The sequence below is a fragment of the Protopterus annectens genome, chromosome 10.part0 (genome assembly GCF_019279795.1).
Source record: "Protopterus annectens isolate FY-2018-M chromosome 10.part0, PAN1.0, whole genome shotgun sequence".
NCBI lineage: Eukaryota > Metazoa > Chordata > Ceratodontiformes > Protopteridae > Protopterus > Protopterus annectens.
In genome coordinates this window covers 1,213,314,429-1,213,340,802 of record NC_056744.1, presented here as the reverse complement: position 1 = coordinate 1,213,340,802, position 26,374 = coordinate 1,213,314,429, and the positions used below count along the sequence as shown (strand labels likewise).

Sequence of the window (26,374 nt, the reverse complement as noted above, 5' to 3'; positions counted from 1 at the left end):
TCATCAGAATAGCTGCCATTGTTGCAAACATACATATATATATATATATATATATATATATATATATATATATATACAAAAATTTTATTAATTAATTAACTCAATTGAGTCCTTGAACTCAAAAAACATACATTTAAAGTAACATGGTATAATTGAAAGAAACACATGATATCATTGAACAAAACATGCTATCCTTGTTTAACCCATTCAGCCTACTAATATTTAGTATATTTAATATAAAACAGTACATACAACAAAAATATATACCAAAAATATTTTGCACCCATGTTTTGAAAAACAGAAACAAACTGAAATTCACTAAATGTCCTAAGAAGGATTTTAATGACCAAAAAAACTTAGTAAAATTGAATTAAATTGAATTAAAATAACTAGTAAATGGCGTAAGCAAAAATAAAAATGTATATCATGTAAACAAGTAATGTTCATAAAATGTTTATATACATATAAATCTGCGTATAATGTTAGTGTTGAAATGTTATACCATGTAAGTAAAAATAAAAAATGAAAATAATAATAATAATACACGAGTAAAAAGATGTTTCTATACTTTACTGGACTTTGCAAAATAACTTCTCGTGCTTTTCAATGCTTTCAGAATTTTATTGGTAAAGAGAGAAATGCTAAAGTAATGCACCACCACTTGTTAAAGTCATCACTTTAAGAAACATTTGAGAATCTTACTGAGTAATTCACGAGCACTGTAATACTCTTGTGATGTCATCTTTTGCAAGAAAACACTTCTTATCAGTGTAAGAAACATGTCAAGCAACCACACAATGCAAATAAATCAAACATCTGTTGCCCAAAACTCAATAACTTTTGAAGTAATTGCATTTTGTGAATAACTGCATACAGTACACTGAAATATCCCCAAAATGGCAGTACGTTGCTAGGCAACTCTTTACAGTACAAGAAGCACTCTGTAATGACGACACTTTGCAAATAGACACACTCAACAGAAGAACTTTTTCTCTAAATAGCTATACTTTGACTGGATTGCACAAAATAGTTGCACTTTGCATGTAATGAACTCTTCAAAATACATGCACAGTAATAAGCACACACTGTAAGCACTTTTACATACTTTGAGATACTTTGAATAACTTTATTTATGCCCTTGATACAATATGAAGTCATAGTTATGCCCAAACACAGCACTTTGCCCAAAACACATACAGTGGCCTTCCTTTATTTTTTTGCTCAATGTGCCCTTTTCTTTTCTTATTATATTTGTTTTGCTCGTTTAAGCCATTTTCATGCCTAATGTACTTTTCTTGTGCTTGTTCTACTCTAAACATGCCCAACATTGCCTCAAACAAACAAATTTTGCTTTAAACATATTTGTTTTTTGCTTTACTGTTAATCTTTTCATCAAATACTTTTATCTCAAACATTTTCTTTAGTTAAAAAACTTTTTCGTACTTTACGCTTGCTGGATATTGCGGTTTGTGCCCTTGTAATGCCCCTTTTTTCTGTCTTTCACATCAAGTAAATAATTTGTGTTATTTCTCATTACCTTTGATTCTTTCTGGTTATGTTTGTGCTCTTTTCTCTCGGTTTTACCTTCACTGTCATCTTTTCATCTCATGGCTCCAAATATTCTTCTCTCTTCGATCCTGGTTCTGACACAATGTCGCTTTTGTGTTAGGACACCATGTCGCTTTCATGTTAGGACACAAATAAATAAGTCTTTGTGGATTCTTTTCAAGCAGCTTTATTTTATACAAACATATCACTATGGAGGCTTACTGACTATAACTTAAGTAACTTGTATACAAACTAACAACTGCGATCATGCATGCTCACTGTCTGGCTGCTTCTACAAAATGGCACTAGGGATTGCATGTGTCTGGAATTTTTGCATAGACGCACACCCTCACATGCTTCTTAAAGATATAGCACACACACTTTACACTCTGATCTTCAGGTTACATAACCCATTTTCATCAGCGCTCAGGGAGAAAAGCTCCACATATATGACTTAGACAGCATACAATATGATTACCTTTGTGAACAAACACAGTTATTTATATAATACTAAAAATGTGTCTCACTAAAACATATAAAGTTTACATACATTTGTGAAGATTTGGGTGAAGATAGATGAAGGCTGGCAGCCTAGCCAAATAGAATTTTGGAGATAATTCTGTCATCTGTAAATATTAATGTAAACCACAGGCTTGTTGTCTTAAATGGTAAAAATAGTGTTACATGTAGAACTGGAAATAAATGTAACAACAGTGAACTCTACTGACCAAGTCAAGCATGTTGTGACCCTTTGATGTTAAAACTCGGAGCCAGCAAGTCTAGAGTGAGGCATTCTGCCTATTGTTTTAAGGCCAGAGTTAATAGCCAGAATTTGCATGCATAAATGTCCTTTATTGCTCTGGTTTCTGCCCAGAGGTGAAGAATGTAAATCTAGTTTCTGTTAGCCTGGGAACCCAGGTAAATGTGAAGAATGATGTAATGTGAACCAGGAATGTGATTTTAAAAACAGAGAGAATCAGGGAGCATTAAGCATTTTTGTCTTGACCACCCAACTCACCAGCACTGTCTTGCTCTATATGTAAGTTTATCTTAGACTTGTTTAGGGTACAGTCCACAATACCCAACCAGTTCGTGAATCCAAAAAGTAAATTGTAATCCACACAGTAGAAACGTAAGGATCAAAGGACAGCAGATACTTCAAGTAAAACTTTCCTTTAATATAGGACAACTAAGAACAAAGACATAAGCGCTTTCGTAGCGGTGCTACTTCATCAGATGTATAACATAAACGGAAAAACATCAAACATTTATATAATGGTTACTACATCACATGACTAAATCAATTACTACTAAAAGGTATATACATTCTAAAAAGTCATATAATATTTTTAAAATTTTTTTAAAAATACATAAATACAGTTTGTCTTATATAAAAACCTAATAAAGTAATCTCCTTTTAATAGGTCAATACATATACAAAAGCAATATGTTTAAAGTAATAATATGAAAAAAGCATAAAAAGTTTAAAAATAACTTTTTTCTATTTTTTATTTAGGCTTCTTGCCTTCAATTTAGGTTTAATAGATACTCTGTCATTCAGGCCATGACCATAATCTCCCTTTAATCTTATAATCCATTTTGACTCTATCTGTTCAGTTAAATTGTTTATATCTCCTTTTCTAATATTTTCAAATGTACGTGCTATAACCATAAACTTAAAATAATGTGTAAGGTTTGTATTTAAAATGTTTGGATAAGGCACTTGCAATACTGGCTTTTTTGACTTGATAGTAATGTTCTCTAATTCTTTTCCTGAGAGTTCTATCTTCTTCCCTATATAAAATTTGAAGCCTGTTGAACAATAAGCTAAATACACAATATGTATTGTATCACAGGTGGCATAAATATCAAATTTATATTTCTTATGTTGATCTGGATGATAAAATTCTACAATACTATCGATATATTGACAGAAGTTACAGTGTCCACATGGTGATGTACAATGTTTAGTATAATTTCTCTTGTTATTTGTTTTTGGAACATAAAGACGTTGTTTTATGGATGTCATATTTTTAAAAATAAACCTAGGTTTTTCTTCTATTATACTTTCCAATGCTCCATCAGTGGTTAACATTTTCCAGTGTTTTTCTATAATGTTAATATATTCTCTGATGTCATTTGAGTATTGTAAACACATTTTAATGCCTCTGGTTGCATCTTTATGTGGGTTTACAGTGCTACCTGTACTATGCCTTTTACTGTTATAAGGTTTAGCTTTGCTGCTTCTTAATTCTTTAATATTCTTAATACTATTATTAATTTCTGTTTTATCATAACCTCTAGCAGTAAATGCTTGCTCCAAATATTCGGTTTGTTGAACAAAATCATTATTGTCAACATTTAATCTTGATGCTCTATACATTCGACTGTTTACTACACTTTTAAATACATGTGCAGGATGCATACTTTCTTTTTGTAAAAACGTATTACAGTAATGTGGCTTTCTATATAATTTTGTAGTGAAGTTCCCCGCTGTTTCTAATAAGACACTAACATCTAGGAAATCTATAGAATGTTTAGACAGAGTGTGTGAAAATTTTAAAAAATATATGGTATTATTAATATATTGTAAAAACATTTCTAATGAGTCAACAGTTCCTTTCCAAAGCAGAAAAATATCATCCTCAAAACGTGTATAGAAAACCACATGTAAATTAAAAGGTCCTTTAAACACATGTTCCAATTCCCAAATAACCAGTACTGCATTGGCGTAGCTGTTAGCACATGGTGTGCTCATAGCTACACCATGTTTCTGCCGGTAAATATTGTCATTAAATACAAAGATGTTATTCTGTAAAACACAGTCAGTTAGACTAATTAAAAGTTCCATTTCTTTATCTGTAAAATTACTATACATCTGCAGAAAATGCTTTAATTTAAATAAACCATCATCATTAGGAATCACAGTAAATAATGATGTTATATCCAGTGTAACCAGCAATAATTCCTCTTGGTTTAACATATTTTCAGTACATACAAACAAATCATTTAAAAAATGTTGGGTATGTCTCAGGACATGTTTAATTCTATTTAAAATAGGTCTAAGTTTTTTCTCAGTATATGTAGAAGCTGGCTCTGTACCCCAGTTTCTACCTGCTACTATAGGACATAAAGGGGGGTTAATCAGATCTTTATGAGTCTTGGGTAAGCCTTGAATGATAGGTAATAAAGGACTTGATACTTTTAAAAAATGAAATAAGTTATTATCAATCAGTTGTGTATGTAATAAGTTTATCATTTTTTTATGAATATTATTAATCATACCATCAACTTTTATATTCGAAATCTTTAAATAGAATGATTCATTAGATAGTAATTCTAGCATATCTGTATTATATTTAATGGTATCAAATAATACTATTGGACCACTTTTATCAGCTGATCTAACTGTGATATTTTCGTTCTCTTGTTGTTTCTTTAATGCTATATATTCTTGTTTAGTTAAATTATATTTCATTTTATACTTATTACAATAATTATCTTTGATGTTTTTCAGTTTATGTTATACATCTGATGAAGTAGCACCGCTACAAAAGCACGTATGTCTTTGTTCTTAGTTGTCCTATATTAAAGGAAAGTTTTACTTGAAGTATCTGCTGTCCTTGGATCCTTACGTTTCTACTGTGTGGATTACAATTTACTTTTTGGGTTCAAGAACTGGTTGGGTATTGTGGACTGTATCCTAAATAATAATTTTTCTTATTCATTTAACCACTGACCCACCAGAGAGATGGCAGAAGATGCTAATGCTATTATCGAATTGGACTATGTTCCCAGAAATGGTAACAGTATTTTGAATGAACCTAAGCAAAATATGGAAAAGTTCTTGGCTTTTCTGTATCAGTTTGAAAATCCTTTATTGGATAAAGAATGTGAAGTAAGTCAAATTAATACTAATAGTTCTGTTGATATAGTATTGTTGAAAACTAAAATACGTGCTATAGAAAACATTTTCAAACTAAAACGACAACAATATCAAAATTTTCACTTGGAAGTGTGCTTAAAAGAGAGAATTGTGCCTAGAGGATTAAGAATTTGAGTTATGCCTACACAAGGCAACAACATGCCTGACATGTTAGCAGAATGGCAACAAATTAATATAAAAAGCAGTTTTAAATACATGCAACTACTAATTAAATATGCTACTAAATAAATAGAACAATTAACTGCCGAAATCATGAAACAACATAATGATCTGCTACTTGAATTTGAGAGGAACATGGTGGAGAAATATCTAACAGAAGTAATGGATTCTGTTAGTATATATGAACGCAGACTCTGCAAGATTAAGTTTAAAAAACTTGCAAGAGACCGTGCAGATTTTGCTGCTGCCAATGTATTTACTTGGCCACGTTTCAATGCACAGTATAACACTGAAGAAAGCATAACTAATTTTTTGAATCACTGTAGCAATAAGCATTCATCTAATGCTTATAACAGCAATTTTAACAATAATTCAAACAGTAATAATGTTTCTGAACATACGGAAGGTTTTTTCAAGCAAAATGCCAGTTACAACCCTTTGGGCGGAGCCAGCAGCTTGAATGAACAATGTAACAACGTCAGCAACGTCTCTGAGCTTGAACAAGTCAGAGAAACTGAAACACCAACACCTAATTTAGGTGCAAGAAGGAAACTGCTAACAGTAACCGCTCAGGTGCACTGTACTGACAAACAAGATAACATAAATAAGCCAAGTAAAACTCCAACCATTGTAGAAACAAGTGAAAATAGAGAAACAACTGTTTCATTGCCTTTTTTAGGCTCCATGACATTTCCACTATATATCAAGGAGAAAAGAACCTTGATTCAACACAGGTCATGTTCGAGAGGTCAGAATCCAGTGAAACGGAAGACAGAAGGAGAAGCGAATGGCACACCAACATTAAAAAGACTTTGGGACAAACAGAAGGTTTAGTCTTAAATGTATCTACTTATATGTTATCTGAGATGTCATTACTAACAAAAGGTTTATCATTCATTCCAACACAGAAAGTAGATTTTACAGAAATGGTTTTAGATTTTAAATTATTTATTAGAAATATATTTTTAAAGTTGAATTTTAAAGATAATGAAACTTGTAGCAACAGTAATATACATGAATGTAAGAAACCTAGTACGTATATACCTAATACCAACTGCTTAGTGACTGCTTTTGAGAAACTGACTTGAAGAATTTTATGACTTACAAAAGCAACATCAAGATAATTATTGTAATAAGTATAAAATGAAATATAATTTAACTAAACAAGAATATATAGCATTAAAGAAACTACAAGAGAATGAAAATATCACAGTTAGACCAGCTGATAAAAGTGGTCCAATAGTATTATTTGATACCATTAAATATAATACAGATATGCTAGAATTACTATCTAATGAATCATTCTATTTAAAGATTTTGAATATAAAAGTTGATAGTATGATTAATAATATTCATAAAAGAATGATAAATTTATTACATACACAACTGATTGATAATAACTTATTTCATTTTTTAAAAGTATCAAGTCCTTTATTACCTATCATTCAAGGCTTACCCAAGACACATAAAGACCTGATTAACCCCCCTTTACGTCCTATAGTAGCAGGTAGAAACTGGTGTACAGCGCCAGCTTCTATATATACTGAGAAAAAACTTACACCTATTTTAAATAGAATTGAACATGTCCTGAGAGATACCCAGCATTTTTTAAATGATTTGTTTGTATGTACTGAAAATATGTTAAACACAGAGGAATTATTGCTGGTTACACTGGATATAGCATCATTATTTACTGTGATTCCTAATGATGATGGTTTATTTAAACTAAAGCATTTTCTGCAGCTGTATAGTAATTTTACAGATAAAGAAATGGAAATTTTAATTAGTCTGACTGTTTTACAGAATAACATCTTTGCATTTAATGAGACTATATACTGGCAGAAACATGGTGTAGCTATGGGCACACCATGTGCTAACAGCTGCGCCAATGCAGTACTGGTTATTTGGGAATTGGAACATGTGTTTAAAGGACCTTTTAATTTACATGTGGTTTTCTATACACATTTTGTGGATGATATTTTTCTGCTTTGGAAAGGAACTGTTGACTCATTAGAAATGTTTGTACAATATATTAATAATACCACATCTTTTTTAAAATTTTCACACACTCTATCTAAACATTCTATAGATTTCTTAGATGTTAGTGTCTTATTAGACACAGCGGGGAACTTCACTACAAAATTATATAGAAAGCCACATTACTGTAATAAGTTTTTACACAAAGAAAGTATGCATCCTGCACATGTATTTAAAAGTGTAGTAAACAGTCAAATGTATAGAGCATCAAGATTAAATGCTGACAATAATGATTTTCTTCAACAAACCAAATATTTGGAACAAGCATTTACTGCTAGAGGTTATGATAAAACAGAAATTAATAATAGTATTAAGAATATTAAAGAATTAAGAAGCAGCAAAGCTAAACCTTATTACAGTAAAAGGCATAGTACAGGTAGCACTGTAAACCCACATAAAGATGCAACCAGAGGCATTAAAATGTGTTTACAATACTCAAATGACATCAGAGAATATATTAACATTATAGAAAAACACTGGAAAATGTTAACCACTGATGGAGCATTGGAAAGTATAATAGAAGAAAAACCTATGTTTATTTTTAAAAATATGACATCCATAAAACAACGTCTTTGTGTTCCAAAAACAAATAAGGGAAATTGTACTAAACATTGTACATCACCATGCGGACACTGTAACCTCTGTCAATATATCGATAGTACTGGAGAATTTTATCATCCAGATCACCATAAGAAATATAAATTTGATATTTATGCCACCTGTGATACAACACATATTATGTATTTAGCTTATTGCTCAACATGCTTCAAATTTTATATAGGGAAGACAGATAGAGCTCTCAGGAAAAGAATTAGAGAACATTACTATCATGTCAAAAAAGGCAGTATTGCAAGTGCCTTATCCAAACATATTTTAAATACAAACCTTACACATTATTTTAAGTTTATGGTTATAGCACATACCTTTGAAAATATTAGAAAAGGAGATATAAATAATTTAACTGAACAGATAGAGTCAAAATGGATTATAAGATTAAGGGGAGATTATGGTCATGGCCTGAATGACAGAGTACCTATTAAACCTAAATTGAAGGCTAGAAGCCTAAATAAAAAATAGAAAAAAGTTATTTTTAAACTTTTTTATGCTGTTTTCATATTATTACTTTAAACATATTGCTTTTGTATATGTATTGACCTGTTAAAAGGAGATTACTTTATTAGGTTTTTTATATAAGACAAATTGTATTTATGTATTTTTTAAAAAAATTAAAAATATTATATGACTTTTTAGAATGTATATACCTTTTAGTAGTAATTGAGTTAGTCATGTGATGTAGTAACCATTATATAAATGTTTGATGTTTTTCAGTTTATGTTATACATCTGATGGAGTAGCACCGCTACAATGGCGCTTATGTCTTTGTTCTTGGTTATACTGTTATCTTAGACTTGTGTTTTCTCTTAGAAATAGCTAGAAACTAGAAAGATTAGACTAAGTGTTTCCTAAGATATCAGAACTGTACTACTGAATTAGTTTAAGTATTTCTCTATGATCTCTGAACTCTTGACTAGCAATGTGTAACAAAAAGTATTGTCTTGTGTTTTGATTATTTGCTATTAAATATTTTAAACCCTTTCAACTGTGGCTGTTTTGTAGAGATAATTTAAGCTCTTTAAGTACTTGCATGTCTTTGGTAAAATTGTACAAAGCCACTTCAATAGCTTTAACCCTGGGCTGTACTACCAATTGGATAATAATATTGCACAGTAATAATTGAACACCCTTTTAAGGGCTTTTGAGTAGCTGATAAATATTAGTGGGTGGTGGCAGCTGGTACTACCATACAGTCTGGGAAAAAAAGGCACAGCTGGAGAACCTGTGTCAGCCTTCCCCAGGAGTGTCTGTGTGGTTGTATAAACTCTTCTCAAAGGATGTGTGTGTGTGTTTGTGTGCATGTGTGTGTGTGTGTGTGTGTGTGTGTGTGTGTGTGTGTGTGTGTGTGTGTGTGTGTGTGTGTGTGTGTTTGTGTCAGCTACTTGGGCAGGGGCATGAAGCGCTGGTTGGACAGAGAGGGTGCTGGAGGTTTTAGCTTGCCCACTAGGCTGAGATCAGGATCCTATATCTGTGCCAGTGGGGAGTCTTATTGGGGACATGGAGAGCAAGGGAGCGACCAGCCTCGGACTGACTGTGATATCTGTGTGCTCTTAAGGGAAATTGCACTTTAATGTGTGTATTTGTTATCCTTTCCTTGTATATGAGACACCCCTCACCGGTGTTAGTGGTGAGGGCTGAGGCTCCTTGATTGCTGGGCCAGGGCACAGGCATCACAACACTGAACATGTCAGTACGAGTTTACAAACATTCACAAATTAGAAGAGTGGGTTTGTAGAGGTAAAAGTATTTGATTAGATTGTACTTGCTTATTATGAAAAACAGACTGGAGTCAGTCAATCTGACTGCTTAGTCCTTGGACATTGTAGAATAGTATGGCAGGAATGAGAAGGTATTTGGTTGTTATATAATGGCTTGGCTTACAAACTGTTACTGACGTTATTAGTAGCTTACAAACTCTTACTGATGTTATTAGTGGATTAGTGTTAGAGTGGGGAAGTTAGCATATTATGAGAAGGTAATATAGCGGTTTAGATTTGTGTTACAGAGGGGAAGTTAGTGTATTGGCGTGGCCACGGTGGTGTAGCGGTTAGCGTTGTGGCCTCACAGCAAAAGGTTCTCTGGTTGGATTCGCGGCTGGGGTGCTTTCTGTGTGGAGTCTGCATGTCCTCCCTGTGGTCGCGTGGGTTTCCTACGGGTGCTCCGGTTTCCTCCCACATCCCAAAACATGCAGTAGTGGATTGGACACTCTAAATTGACCCTAGGTGTATGTGCATGCCTTCTGTGGAAGGTTGGGCGCCGGGCTGGCAACTCGACACCATAAAACTCCACTGCCAATCATGAGCAGACAGATGATCCGCTGTGGCGACCCCTAACCGGGAAAAGCCGAAAGAAGAAGAAGGGGAAGTTAGTGTATTATGAGAAGGTAATATAGAGGTTTATGGGAGGATTTAGCCTGGAGTTAGGCATGGGCATAGCCATGATTTAAGTGTTCTTTTAAGACAGCTTTAAAGAGAGACAGGCTAGGAGTTAGGGTAATATTTGGTGGGAAGGAGTTCCATAGCTTTGAGACAGAGTATGAGTATACAGATTTTCCAGAGTTTTTAGAAGGCTTGTAGATTCCAAGTAGGTTTTTGTCACTATGTATGAGAGGTGTCCTGGGTTTGTATTGTTTGATTAGGTTTACTAGGGCAGGACAGGCTTATAGGTTTATAGATCAGTTTATATATTGTAGTTGAATCTGTATATGTTAGTTAGTTTGAAAGTTCTAGCCATTTTAGCTCTTGTAGTGGTTTACAGTGATGCGTGCCGTAGTTGGAGTTTGTTGCAAACTTGGCTACTTTATTGTAGCATTGTTCCAGTTTAGTTTTGGAGGAGTTTGTAAATTGCCTACTATACAGGAACCATTGAATACGGATGGGAGGAGAAAGGTTTTTTGCCATTGTGGTCTAGGTTGGAGTGGTAAGGAATTGCTTGTTTCTATAAAGTAGTCCTAGTTTTTTATGTGTCTTCTTTGTTTTGTTGGATATGAAGGTCAAAGTTCATTTTCCTATCAAAGTATCACCTAACTGTTTGGTTTGTTGTACTTTTTCTATGATAGTTTTGTCAGCTGCAAGGATGTTAAATTGGTCTGGGCTGAGTTTGGTATTTTGGGGTGAAGCACCATGAGTTTATTATTATTTTTGTTTTTGGATTTAGAAAAAGTTGGGTCTTTGTGAGCCAGGATTCAATTGTTGTGAAAAAATGTTGTTTTTTTTTCTTGTAGTTCAGGGTAAGTATGAGATGCAGAGATTAAGGTTGAATCATCTGCATACTGGATTATTTTTCCTGGGGAGGAGGCTGTGTGTAAATTATTGGTGACTATGTTAAACAGTAGGGAATCTAGGATAGAGCCTTGGGGAATGCCTGTAGGGTAGGAAGGGGGGGAGTTGGTTAGACAATTTTACTGCTTGCTTCCAGTCATATAGATAGCTCTGAAGTATGGTAATGGAGCATTCTAGGTTGGATAGTGTTTCTAGAAGCAATGGGTGTGAAATCATTTCAAAGACCTTTGAGAGGTCCAGGAATATTGTGGATATGAAGTATCCAAATCCCTGGCCCTGTTAATAGTGTCTGTAAAGGATAGAAGTACAGTGGATGTGTTATGACATGGCCGGAAGCCATGATGAGTTGGAGTGAGCAGGTTGTTTTATAGTAGGTACTTCACTAAATGTTGGTGGATACATCTTTCCATTATTTTAGATAGAGGGGATAGTATAGATATTGGGCAAAACGTGGATATTTCTGTGAACTTGCTTCCTTTACATATTGGTGTTATGTATGACTGTTTCCATATTGTGGGGACTAAGGCTTCTGAGAGTGACCTGTTTATAAGGATGCTAAAGGGGTATGCATCTCCATCTGTGACTCTGATTACCCAGCTTCATACTGCAAGCCTGGAACCAGAGGACTGCTTGATGGATAGGAGAGTATTGTTTCATACTGGTAAACTCTTCGCTCAGAGGGGTGGAAATTTAATGCAATACAACATGTTGAAGATCCCCTCCCATGGGAAATGTTAAGCTGATCGATGTGCAGTAACTGGGTGGAGGGCAGAATGATAGGTAGCTAATTGTTAAACTTGGTGGCTAGGAGTTAAATCTACTAGTTTTGTGGGTTATCACTAATTAAACATTTTTCCTCAAAACTTAATGAATAATTAGTTTTGTCACTCCAGTCCACTTTTCAAATATTGATTCTGGGTTTTATAACTGTTTGCAGCTTTCTATAAAAAGATTTATGGCAAAGTAACCTTTTTTCTTACAAATCTGGTTGTTAAGGACTAAGGCTAGATTGGTGGTTGCCACTTGAAACTTTTGCTTCATACTTCAGTTGTATACCATGAGATAAGACCTGAAACTCTACCATCCATGTTTTGACTCCTGTAGCAGCTAAGAAAGGCATCTGGGTTCCAGGACTTTTTTCCTTCTCCTATAAGCCAGAAGTCATATTAAATATTTACATATATATAAAAATAAAATATTTATTTTTAGAGGCTTTGGTTCTGTCCAGCTTGTTTGCTGCCTCAGCTGCTAATGGGTGACTGCTTGGTAATGTACTGGTTGTTCCTCAGACCATTCATCTTTGTGTTAGTGCCTGTGGTGTTCCCCTTGTGGTGTCTCCAAGGAGTCTGGCATTTCCTCTGCAGATGTTTGGATGTTTGCTTTATGAAGGGAGTACCACTGTTGTTGGCATTATGGAAGGGTGTGAACAGTTTTTTTCTTTGCTTCCCACCCTCAAAAATCCTTCCATGGGTAATGGTTATTCTGTTAGCCATCTCTACCTTTTCTGGGATGTTTTTCTTTCCTGGGGAAAAGGATTTTTAAAATTTGCTGTGAATCCCTTCCTGAAAAATTTCAGGGGACTATCTTGGCTGGGTAAATTTACTTGTTCAAGCCTTCATTTTTTTATTGCAGAATATTTTTTTCCTCATTTAGAGGAAACATTTTGTTTTTTCCTTCCTTTCAGAACAATCAGTAGTTTATCCTATTGCTCAACTACCAGTTAACATTATCTGATAAATTATATAAGAAGCCCTAGTCCCACATTTACTCTATTATTCCCAGGGCAGGTCCTGCAGTGTTTTCTGTCTTTTTTAGCCAGCAGATATTTTTTTACAGTTATTTCCTTTCCCCTTTCATGGGAAAATACTGATAGAATTTGGAAGAATGGTTATGCTTCTTCCATTGTAATCGTTACAGTAGTAGTCTCTTGTCAGCCCCTTGTAATTTGGTTGGCAATATGTAACACAGTTAATAGTTATCTACAGTTGTATTTCAAATTCTTCTCTTAACTTCTTTTTATTCTCTGAGTCGTTAGCAGCATTGTTTGTTTGTGTCTTTCGGCTTTTCCCGGTTAGGGGTCGCCACAGCTGAACTCCGGTCCGCTAATGATTGGCAGTAGAGTTTTACATGCTGGCTTGCCGGGCCTAACGCACAACCTTCAACGAAGGAACACCCATTCACGCATGTCGCCACACAGAAGACACTCTAACTGAGAATCGAACGGGCAACGTCTAACTGTGAGGCGACAACGCTACCGCAGCACCACCACCGCAGTCTAGTCGTTAGCAGCATTATTGTTGTTAAATGCTCTGCTGCGGCTAGCTCTTCTTTAGTTGTGACTGAATTAGTGACGAGAATATAAGAGTATATGCTTTTCCAGTTTTCCAGTGAATCTCAAACTGATATTCTAAATTCGTCCTTGGAAAAAAAGTATTGTATTGTCCTTCATTAGCTCTCTTTGATTGTCTTGTCAAGAAGTTATTCTGGGGGGTGGGGGGAGCTGCCTTGTCTTCTCTCATACCCGTCTTTTGTTACAGGGAGATTCAAGGAAAAACGGAGACTTTTTTCCAAAAAAAGTGAGGGAGGATTCCATCTGCTGCCCTTCTTCTGATTGCAACATCATGATCTGCTCCCCATTTCTAGGTTTCATAAACCTCTGTGACAACAGCTTAGTTCAAACAATTGGACTCTGATTTTTTCTAGAAGATTTCAACGGGAAGCAGAAGCCATTTTTGTTTTTTTCAGAGGAGTCCAATTCATACGTCTAATTTATCCTTTTCTCCTGCCTTACTTTGCTGCTTCTGGAGGTATTGGGCATTAGTCTTATTCCCTCAGATCTTGATGGGGAAAGATTTTAAACAAATACTTTCTTGTATCAAGAAACCTGTTATTTTTTCTATAGTTTGAAAATGTTATTTTTACATATTCTTTCTCTGGTGACAATATGTTTTCTGCACCTGGGTTTGATGTTCATAATGCAGAAATCTGTCTTTGATGTTTTGGAGATGTCCAGAAGATAAACCTCTAATCATGGCTTTATTTTCTCATGAACAAATATGCATCTCATAAGGAACCTTTTCTGATGTTGTCCTGCCACATCTGGACTTTTCTAGGGAGTATATCAAACTTCAAAATTAATGACCTTTTTTTGTTTGCATGATTCCTTGGGCCAAGGTTCTCATGATGATTTTTCTGTGGTTCACAACTTGACTGTGGCTCCATCTCCAACCTCTCCCTTTTTCAGATTTTAGGACTGGGCTTTTTTTCTTACAATAGAATCACACTGGGGAAAGAACTGCTGACCTTTCATCCTACATAATCCTTTTTTGGTTCTTTCATCCCTTTCTTAAGTCTGTTCTCGTAAACACTGCAGACTTGCTTGTGGGGACTGTGTGTGTGTGTGTGTGTGTGTGTGTGTGTGTGTGTGTGTGTGTGTGTGTGTGTGCACACCCATATATGTATACATATAGATGTCCTAAGCATTTGGAGCAGTTAGACATATTTAAATAAAAAAGGTCAAAGATATAATGGTTTTATGAATATTGTAAAAATTCTAGAACCATTTTAGTTTTCAGGGCTTAGCCTACTTATCTCAGTTGACTCCACAGTGATGTGGTATGTAAGCAAATGGGGAAAACCATTTCTGACTCCTTTGCAGATAGCTATGGGGGACAGAGAGCTAGCCTTTCAACCTACTTTCAGTCAGAGCATTGCTTTTTTGAAGACCAGCTATGTAGTATCAGTACAGACCATCATTATGCGTATTATGCACGGGGTCTTCCAGAAATTATTCCATCCATGGGGAAAACCTTTCAATAAGTTGTTACCTCCAGCCACAACAGACAATTAAAAATATTGTTCAGGTTTCCTTAAATTAGGACTTTTTTTTCTCTTATAAACAGGGTGCTTCTAAAGAGTCAGACTAAAACTCCAAGGATTATTGTGGTGATCCCTTTTTTTGGCCCAGGCACTAGTGGCTGTCCCCTCTTTTGAATTTGTCAGTTTAGCCAAGGGTAATTACCACAACCTTTCTCATAGAATGGATTTACACATATAGAAGTCTGTGATTCGCTAGCTTCAAGGAGGGAAATTAGCAGTCAGAGTGAAGATATCTTCAGTACTTTCTTGCTGACTCGAAGAGAAGCAGCTGAGATGTTTCATAGGAGCAGCAACTGGCTAAGAGCCTTGTTCGTGTTAGGGAACCCCTCCTCACAGAACTTAATGCACTTTTAACAAAATACCTTTTAATTTATTTTCTGACTAAAAGCAGTATTTCCCTTTTAAGAAGCACAGTGTTTTTTTATCAATATCGCAAGTTTCCTGTCAGGGTTTACAATTTTTAGCTGTATTCTTGCAAACTGGGGACCAAGTTTGTGAAAATGTGTCCTGCTTGTGTAAACTTTACATTGTGTGACTAACTTTTCACTTTGGAATGAGAAGGAATGTGTTTTAGTAGTGTATTGCTGCTGTACACTTCATGACGACCTACGTGCCATTTTCTTTTTTTCTGTCAGTATAATCAAGTTTTTAAAAAGAGTTCTGACAGAGAATTTGTGTGCTGCTTATGTTTTTAGCTATTGAAGGGGCTGGAATAATAAGTGTGCTGCTTGAGGACACTCAATGACAGTTTACCTTCTGACCGATTCATTCCAGCAACTCTTTCCTCTTTTGGAACATTCCCCTCAGCTACATCATGGTTATTTACTCTGGTCCTGCTGGTTCCACTCCTACTATTCCAAAGTAGAAAGTCCTTACCAAGGAGCCCTTGTCATTACCACAGGCTCATTCGACACCTCAGGTGATATTAGGTAAGCCTGCAGTGGACATCAGTTGTTCCTCAGATTACTTCCTCCATTCTCTGATGTAAACCTTTCAGCCACCATGACCTGGAGATCAACCATGTCCTCTTTGTCTGTTCCAGTGTCCGATCGTGACATGGCAGAACAATCCTCTCTAGGGCTGAGAGAAACTTTTGGAGATTCTTCATAGGGTAAATGAGGCAAGAGACCATTAAACCTGTCAGACATCCCTTCTTCAAGTCAGTATTCTTCAACAGGGAAACCTGTAAAGAAAAAAAAAGTTTAACATAGCAAGTTACCACAGTTTACAAAGATGATTTTCTTACCTTAACAAGGCATGCATTACAGATTTTTAATCCTGTTGTCCAGAAGCCATCACAGGTGGGCATTCTCTGTAAAGAAATTCTTGAGGAAACTGGGTCTGATAATTCACATGATGACAGTGACAAGGCTTCTTCTCCTAAAGATTCACAAGCTCAGTTATCTGACTGTGAGGAAAAGATTAATTATTACCATGTTCTGGAGGAATTTTATTTTAAGTAGGCTATTGGCTAGGATGCATTAAGCATTTTTATGGGAACAAGTAGGTGTTCCCCCTAAACTAGAGAGAGAGATATTATAATATTTTACAAATGGATATCCTTACTCATTACCCATCCCTCCTATACTTCCAGTTCTGGAGGATGTGTTGAATATTGCCTGTAATCATCCCGATACCAAGCCATCAGTCCGTAAAAAGGCAGATGAAATGTGTAAAGTGCAGCAGTCCGATGCTTTTTTTTTTCTCTCACCTTAGCTCAGAATGAACAGACATATCCACTTTTTTTTAGATGGCAGTAGAGTGATCCTGTACAGTAATCCTTCTCCTGGTGACTAGGAAGGCAAGGTGTTGGACCAGCTGGGTAAGATAATGTTTTCTTCCTCTACTTGGAAATTTATACTTTGTTATATGTACTGAGGGAATTTGCAACCACACATCTTACAGAAGCTAGCTCTTTTCTAAATTGTGTAGTTTCTACCTTGTACCAAGTATCCAAACATGATTTGAACAGTGCATATGATTGAGCAGAAACTGTCAATGGTCACTGCTACTGCTACAGTGTTGACAAAAATATGTCTGGTTACGTAACCAAAGGTTTGCTGATGAGGTAAAGTCCAAAATAGTAGATTCTGCTTTAGAAAAGAATGTATTGTTTCACTCTTCTGCTACCCAGACTCTCAATCAATTTGATGAAAGAGAGAAATTGATTCAAGGAGTTTCTAAAATTTTTCTTGTCTCACAATACAAACCTTTTTAGCCTCCCTCTTTCCTTAAAAAGCCAAGTAAGCAAAACCGGTCATCTTCTGGCAGTGATCAAAACAAATAGCTTGAGGGAACTAACAATAAAAAACAAGGGCCATTTCAGAAAAAGGGATAGACCGGCCTTACAGAATGACTATACCAGCATCCTGTGCCCCCCAGCCAATATCTTCAAAACTTGTCTCAGAAGCTGGTTCTCAATTTCCCTCTTCACCCAAAGATTGTCTCAAACTCTTGAGTGTTAAAAGTTGTGCAGGAAGGTTGTCAATGACACTGGACACAAAAATTTCCTTTCATGGGAAGTACTCTCCACTCTCCAAATCAGACAAATTATTTTCTTCAGTCTTTACATATCTTAGGGGCAAACCCTTTTATTCCAGAATATTTCTAATACCAAAGAAAGAGGCCTCCCAGTGGTAGATCTTTCATTTCTACCCAAGCACCATGTTCAAACATAGTTTCACATCAGGCTTTGTGCCCACTGAATGGCGCACAGCAACAGTTATCCCACTCCACAAAGGGAGAGCCAACACTGATCCTGGGAACTATCACCCTATTAGCCTGATGAGCCTGGTCTGCAAGGACATGGAACGTATCATCATGGAACACATAAACAAAGACATTGGTAACCTCCAAACTCTGGACCCCACCCAGTTTGAGTTTGTGAAAGGCAGATCATGACTCCTGAATATGATTGACTTCTTTGAGGCAGTCACCAAAGCTGTAGATGAGGGTAAGGTGGTTCACACAGCCTATCATGACCTTGCCAAGGCTTTCGACACCATCCCCCATTCAGGAATTATAGCTAAACTCACTAAACTAGGTATAAATCCCTACATCACAAGATGGGTTGCCAATTGACTCACTGACAGAACCCACACTGTAAAAGTTGCAGACTCCAAATCTGACTTCAAACCAGTGACAAGTGGAGTACCACAGGGTTAAGTCTTGGGGCCTCTCCTGTTTGGAATCTACTTCTCTGAAGTACAGGCTAACAAAGAAGGCCTTTGGCTAGTGAAGTTTGCAGATGACTGCAAACTAGGAGCCATAGTTGAGTCCCCAAATGATGTGGACATCCTACAGAAGGGCCTCACTGAGACAGATGCCTGGTGTCAGAGCCATGGCCTCAAGCTCAGTGCCAAAAAGTGCATTGTCATCCCCTTTGGTAAAAACTCTGTACCCATGAACTACCACAAAGCCAGCAGTCTACTTAACGCTGAATGTGTGATGAGACCTGGGGACCCAGGTGGACAGTAGTCTCTCCTTTGATAATCACATTGTCACAGTAGTAAGGAAATCCTTCTACGTGGCACACTTTATCACAAAAGGGTTCTCATCTAGGAAAAAAGGGGTCATTGTTCTCCTCTACACAACACTCATTAGACCCATTATAGAGTACAACGCCTCTTTTGGAATGTACCTCACAAGACATCTACAGCAGCTGGAAAGGCCACAGGAGTACCTCACAAAGAGGATTACTGGCCTCAAACAGATGCCCTACACTGACTGTCTCAAAAAACTCCAGCTTTACTCCATAGCATATTGCCTACTACAAGGTGATCTCTGCCTAACATATAAAGCTATGTCAAACCCAGAGCTGCTGGACATGCTACACCTAAAGAAATCCCAGTCCCTCTGAGCTACATGCTCTAGGGACCTAAACCTTGTCACCACAATAAACAGGACATGCTGGAGGGATAGATTCCTGCCCCAGAGACTTCCCATACTCTGGAACAAGCTACCCATCTATGTCAAGCAAAGTTCCTCATTAGCACTCATCAAGAAAAAATTTAATAAGTGGATGGGAAATAGGAAATATACCCCGGGGATCACTTTGGTGGCTCTGCTCGACAGGCACACAGGAAAATAACTTTCTTGGGTGGCATAAGCCAGGGAACCTTGTTGGCTAGGCTTACTTAGGCCCTTGGGCCGATAGCCTAGTACCTACCTATGAACCTATGAAACCTGGGTGCAAAAGCACCAAATTTCACCTTGCAGAACCTGTTATCCCTCATTCCACCCATGAGATACATGGTAACACATAGACACAAGCTTCAGGAAACTTCTGAAGGTTTTTGTATCTGGTTCACATTACCAGTTCTCTACATTACCCTTTGGACTATCTAGAGCTCCAAGAGTGTTTATGAAATGTCTAGTCCCAGTCATAGCTCACTGCAAACTGAATGGCATTCACATGTTACCATATTACCATGGTAATTTGGCATTCACATGTCAACATATTTAGATGACTTGCATATCTTTGCAGTCTCTTTATCTAGCTGTCAAGAGTCCTTAACATGGGTTACATCTCTTCTGACCAAAGAGTCATCAGCATTGGTTATGTCACGTCTAACCAATCTGGCTTCCAGATAAATGTTAGAAAATCTTCCTTGAATCTATCTCATTGTGTGTTGTCTGTTGTTTTCTATATTATTCTCTTCAAATGGCCTTTAATGACACAGAAAAAGGTAGAGTCTTATCTGGAAATTATTCTGAATTTCTCCAGTCATTTTCTGACTTCTATAAGAGAATTTCTCAGGATCCTAGGATTAATGGCTTGTGTAATTCTCATGATTCCATTAGCTAGATTTGTTTGTGTCTTTCGGCTTTTCCCGGTTAGGGGTCGCCACAGCGGAACTCCGGTCTGCTAAAGATTGGCAGTAGAGTTTTATGTGCTGGCTTGCCAGGCCTAATGCACAACCTTCAACGAAGGAACGCCCGTTCACGCAAGTCGCCACACAGAAGACGCTCTAACTGAGAATCGAACGGGCAACGTCTAACTGTGAGGCGACAACACTACCGCAGCAACACCACCGCAGTGATTCCATTAGCTAGATTACACATAAGAAAGATGGAATGTTTTTTAAACAACATATGGACCCAACATTTACATCATTTGGAACATCAAATTTCAGTTTTGGGCTTTCTAAAACAGAACTGCATTGCTGGAGACACTTCTACTTGTTTAACTTCAACCATTGCTTCTATAAGTTTTTTCTGTGTATCCTCTTTCTAAAATCATTTCCTTTCATTTAAAACATTCAGTTTTAAAATCCTCATCTTCTGAGGTCATCCTTGATGCTCTTATGAACTGACCCTTAAGAATACTCTTTTTTTTTTTTTGTTTATATGGATGTGCACTGGTAGAAAATAAATGAGTTTGAAAATGTCTCTCTTCTACATATATCATAGACCTAAATTGTCCTTTGTCTTCCATTACCTGTACTGTTACATCTAAATAGCTCACTTTTGTCCCTCTTTATTTTATAGGTAAATTTGAGAAATTTAGTGGTAATGCTTATATAATGTAGAAATTCTCTCAGTTTTTCCTCTGTATCCTTCCAAAATATACAGATATCATCCAAATGGGACCCACACCGATTGACTTCATTTAAAGAAAAACATGAGCCAAAAAATAAATATGAATTTGAAAATGTCTCTCTTCTACATATATCGTAGACCTAAATTGTCCTTTGTCTTCCATTACCTGTACTGTTACATCTGTTTAGTTCACTTTTTCCCTTATTATATTGTAGGTGAATTTGAGAAATTCAGTGGTAGTGCTTATATAATGTAGAAATTCTCTCAGTTTTTCCTCTGTATCCTTCCAAAATATACAGATATCATCCAAATGGGACCCACACCGATTGACTTCATTTAAAGAAAAACATGAGCCAAAAAATAAATATGAATTTGAAAATGTCTCTCTTCTACATATATCGTAGACCTAAATTGTCCTTTGTCTTCCATTACCTGTACTGTTACATCTGTTTAGTTCACTTTTTCCCTTATTATATTGTAGGTGAATTTGAGAAATTCAGTGGTAGTGCTTATATAATGTAGAAATTCTCTCAGTTTTTCCTCTGTATCCTTCCAAAATATAAAGATATCATCCAAATGGGACCCACACCGATTGACTTCATTTAAAGAAAAACATGAGCCAAAAAATAAATATGAATTTGAAAATGTCTCTCTTCTACATATATCGTAGACCTAAATTGTCCTTTGTCTTCCATTACCTGTACTGTTACATCTGTTTAGTTCAATTTTTCCCTTATTATATTGTAGGTGAATTTGAGAAATTCAGTGGTAGTGCTTATATAATGGAAAAATTCTCTCAGTTTTGCCTCTGTATCCTTCCAAAATATAAAGATATGATCCAAATGGAACCCATACAGATTTACTTCATTTAAAGAGAAAATAATGTACCAAAAACTTGTTATAATAAAATATAATTACAAAAATACCATATGTATCTAAAAATGTATGCCACATCCTTGTCTGAAGAAGAAATCTCTATAAAGTAAGGAGGACATAAACAAGGAAGACAATTTAATGTCTTAATTCTGTCTTAAATATATATTAAGTATTCAATATTTTAAGTCTGAGTGACAGAAGCAAAAAAAAAGAAAGAATTAAATATAGGCAGTAATGCTCTGGAACAAGATGAATCAGTAAAATGGTTTAAATATTGAGACAGTCACAGATACGTGAAACTGTTTTCTACATTTCAGGAAACAAAGACTTCAAACACGTCACTCTCCTCTTATGTTCAAATTATGAAAAACACAAATCTACTCTAGTGTTATTAGTAATGTACCTTGTAGGAGAAACGCACAAGAAATGTACTAACCGTTGCTGTTTGGTGTTACTGTGAAGTCATATAGTGATGTTGTTACCACTGCTATGAGTCAACAGTTTTCTGGGGTGTGGCCTGCCACATTTATCAGCATGAAAGGCAAAATTAATTGCAGTGGACATTAATAAAATGCAATACAATCTAGTTTAAGAATGTGTAACTTACATAAGGAGGTGTGTTGTGGTAGAAAATATTTTCTACAAAAGCTTAGTAAGCATCTCAGATGTATAAAGAGACATATCTTTACAGTGCTACGTATTGTTTCCTAACAGGTGATAGAAATGAATAATCTACATTTGGCAAAGAAACTTTATGTCACTGAGAGTTCATGGATGCAGCTTGTAGCTCACTTCAGCACCCTCCTTGCATCTCAGGTAATTTTCAAATTAAGATCTGCTGCATTTTATTCAGTATTTGCTTGGTTATTATATTTATAGAAAGAACCTTGCAGTCAAAAGTAATATGTTCATTAAAGATGCAATACATAATGAATCAATACTAACGTCATATGGAGATCGTCATGTGTTTATGTGTGGTGCAAATGGAAATGCACTTACTATTACAGTGTCTGTCTTAAATCAACAAGCATCTATTTGTTATAAAGAATGTAGCAGTATATGTCATAGTGTGTAGAGTTTAAATCTTTCAGGTGAATTCCAGTCCCTCAGCTTAATCTTTTTAGAAGTGCCAAGTGGCATGACATTGGTTTTAGTACTCTGTTGTATAGAAATGTACCCATCAGAAGAAACCCAGCAACAAAAATCAAGAATTCTCTACACTCATTTTGTTGTAATAAGTCAGTGGTCACTCCACATACATTTCATACTTTATTGGTAATTTTCGAGCCTTTTTGTCTCTTGCACCAAGTATCAACTTTTTGGAGATCATGTATGTTTAGAGAAAGCCTCACCCTGCACCCCCCACATCCCCTGCTAATTATATATTTCAACTCCGAGATCGTACCACAGTGGGGAAAGGCTAAATACCTGATCCCAACTTTGCTATGATCCTGCACAGTTCAGGTTACAGCACAAAGAGTCACCGTTCCATTTCTTTTTGCATGTTTGATATTACAAGATTCAGTCTTGTAAGTATAGAACATTCCATATTTTGAGCTTCTCATGTAGATCCCTCCAGGGCATAGCCTTGTGAGACTCCACTGGTGACAGTGATGGTGAGGCTAGGATCCCTCCTCTTCTCAGCTCTTGTGTACAGCCATGTTTCCAGTCACATACCCAAGTTGTTACAGTTTCATTTACTTCTAGAACCCTTGGTTTATGCATGATTCCATATAAGTGTCATCTGCAAGGACAGCTAAACTCTCATCCAGGTTAGTGGTCATACTGTCAAACAATTATGAATTTAAAGCATAAAAGAGTTATTTTTGACAAAACCATAATGGGTTAGGGAATGGAAAACCAGTTTTCTGTGAATATCCGAATCTGTTCCACGGGTGATTCTGTCCGTCACCTTGCACAATATGCTGGTGAAACTGATTTGTCTGTAAATATTGAGGGTTGTGTAGTTGCGTACCATGTGGATTAGAACTACAGCAGCCTACTTCCAGCTATCAGAGGCATTACCATTTTTTATTGATATATTAACAATGTCCGTGCATGAGGGGGTACACTAGACTATTTTTTATTATGCAAATAGGTTTCATGGTGTCATCTGATCACTTGGAGTCAGTGTTTTTAAATTTATCATTGACAGAAGTGACAATTACACATGTAATTGTGGGTGAGATTGAGCTCCAGTAGCACAGAGGGGTAAAGCCCTCACTGCAGTCCAGGAGACCAGAGCACAGTTAGCAGCTTGATATACCTTGCAGGGGAGAATGAGAATTTCTATTATGGAGAGAGGGTAGGACAAAGTGGGCCACAAGCTACCACTTAACCCTAGTGAAGGGGTGGTAGTGCACATGTGTGACAGGGAATACAGGCTCAGCAAACCAACAGTAGGCTGTCGCCTTCACTGCAAATGCATGAAAGTGTGCCCCCTCATTGGGAAAGCAATGTGGGTCCTTACAATAACATGCATTGTGCTTCACTCCACCCAGGGGATGGGGTTATGATCATCATAAGAAAAGCTGTCATAGCCAGCATTCCAAAAAACGACACAGTCAAGCAGCACTAATGGCTGCCTGAATGACAGTCTCTCCATATGGCTCTCACACTTATGATGGACTGAATGGGTTCAAGTTCAATAAAGAGAGGCTTGATGGTTGGCATGCATGAGGGCAGAAATGACTAGAAAAAAAAGAAAACTTTTTGTGTGGGATGTTGTAGAGAAAACAGAGGATAGATTTGCCCTTTGTGGCTTCAAATTTCTGCCAGTCTGTAGCCTAGTGTGATTGCTATACCTTTTGTTTCTGTTTTAGTGATACCATTTTGTTATAACACATTACATTCTTGTCTCTTCACTTCTTTTTTTAGTTATGGCTATACAAGTTCTTATTATTGGCACCCTTGCTGATGGAAAGTTTTACCTTGAATGAATGTTTGCTTCTTTTGATAGTCTAATTGAGTGTTTTGTGGACAGAGCTGACCTGCATTTAGTTAGTTAAAGTCAGAAGGTTTTATATACTCTTTTCTTTAGGTTTCACATTTTTTAATTTTTTTTCTTATTTCACTATAAAGTTTATTGCAGAAGTTTTCATTGTAATTTTGCAATATGGGGATGATTATTTTTAATGCACTTGTTTAAAATATTGTAGAGGGCTGTCAGTGATTCACCATTAGGCTGTTGCAATTTGAAAAATTCTTAATATTATAATTTTTTATTGGATTAAGATTAGTGAATAAAATTAATGTTACATCATTGTGATGTGAGCAAAAGCAGGTGTGGGAGTGCTTAGCTTAAACACTGTTAGCAGGAAAATTTTTCAGAATATCTACATTTTTTTACTCTTGTTAGTATTTTTACAGTTTCTTTTTTAGATTATCTTCTTCTTTCGGCTGCTCTCATTAGGGGTTGCCACAGAAGATCAACTGTTTCCATTTCTTCCTGTCCTCTGCATCTTGCTCTGTCACACCAACCACCTGCATGTCCTCTCTCACCACATCCATAAACCTTATATTAGGCCTTCCTCTTTTCCTGTTACCTGGCAGCTTCATCCTTAGCATCTTTTCCCAATATACTCTGCATTCCTCCTCAGCACACGTCCAAACCAATGTAATCTTGCCTCTCTGACTTTGTCTCCAAACCTTCCAACCTGGGCTGACCCTCTAATATACTTATTCCTAATCCTGTCCATCCTCGTCACACCCAGTGCAAATCTTAACATCTTCAACTCTGCCACGTCAAGCTCTGATTCCTGCCTTTTTGTCAATGCCACTGTCTCCAACCCATATAACATAGCTGGTCTCAGTACCCTCTTGTAGACCTTTCCTTTCACTCTTACTGGTACTCGCTGTCACAAATCTCTCCTGACACTCTTCTCCACCCACTCCATCCTGCCTGTACTCACTTCTTCACCTCTCTTTTACACTCTGTATAAAGTCTATTATTTTTTGTGCCTAATTCTTGGATGAAGCATAGATGTTCAATACATTGATCACTACTGCAGTAGCCTAAGCTAAATTGGTCTTACCCCCTGCACAAGACATTCTAGCAGAGCTTTGGGCACCTTCCTGCACTCCAACTGCCAGGAGTTCATGAAGCACTTCATATAAAAAGCAGCTGAAGAGCAAAAAGTTTCTGACATGTTTTTGCCACTGAAGTAAGCCCTTTTTTTGGCTGGCCCAACTGTCAGTCTGTTAGCAGTCCTTCAAGAGCTGAACAGATAAGTCCCCATTAGCACTGGCGGCTGGTGACTTCAAATTAAAGGGGGTGGCTGCAGGAGACAGCGGAATGGGTGGGGCCAATGGGAAGGGATGTGGCCAAATAGAAAGGGGTGGGGCAATGCTCAAAACCACAACAACTGGAACTTTAAATACAATGCCCTGGGTGCCAAACCATCATTACAAGAGTCCAATCAAGACAAAATGAAGTGTAGTAAAAGAAAGTGTAGAAAATAAATATTCAATGCATTGGCTACATGACAGTTTA

The 26,374-nt window shown here is 36.4% G+C and overlaps 1 protein-coding gene across 1 annotated transcript in view; it reads left to right on the top strand.

Moving 5' to 3' along the window:
• Nucleotides 1–26,374, top strand: part of AXDND1 (axonemal dynein light chain domain containing 1) — a 2,684,234-nt gene that overhangs the window by 1,434,607 nt on the left and 1,223,253 nt on the right. Inside the window, exon 13 of the mRNA XM_044085955.1 lies at nucleotides 22,597–22,698. Within this exon, the coding sequence (XP_043941890.1) occupies nucleotides 22,597–22,698 (102 nt within the window). The remainder of the gene's footprint in view (nucleotides 1–22,596; nucleotides 22,699–26,374) is intronic.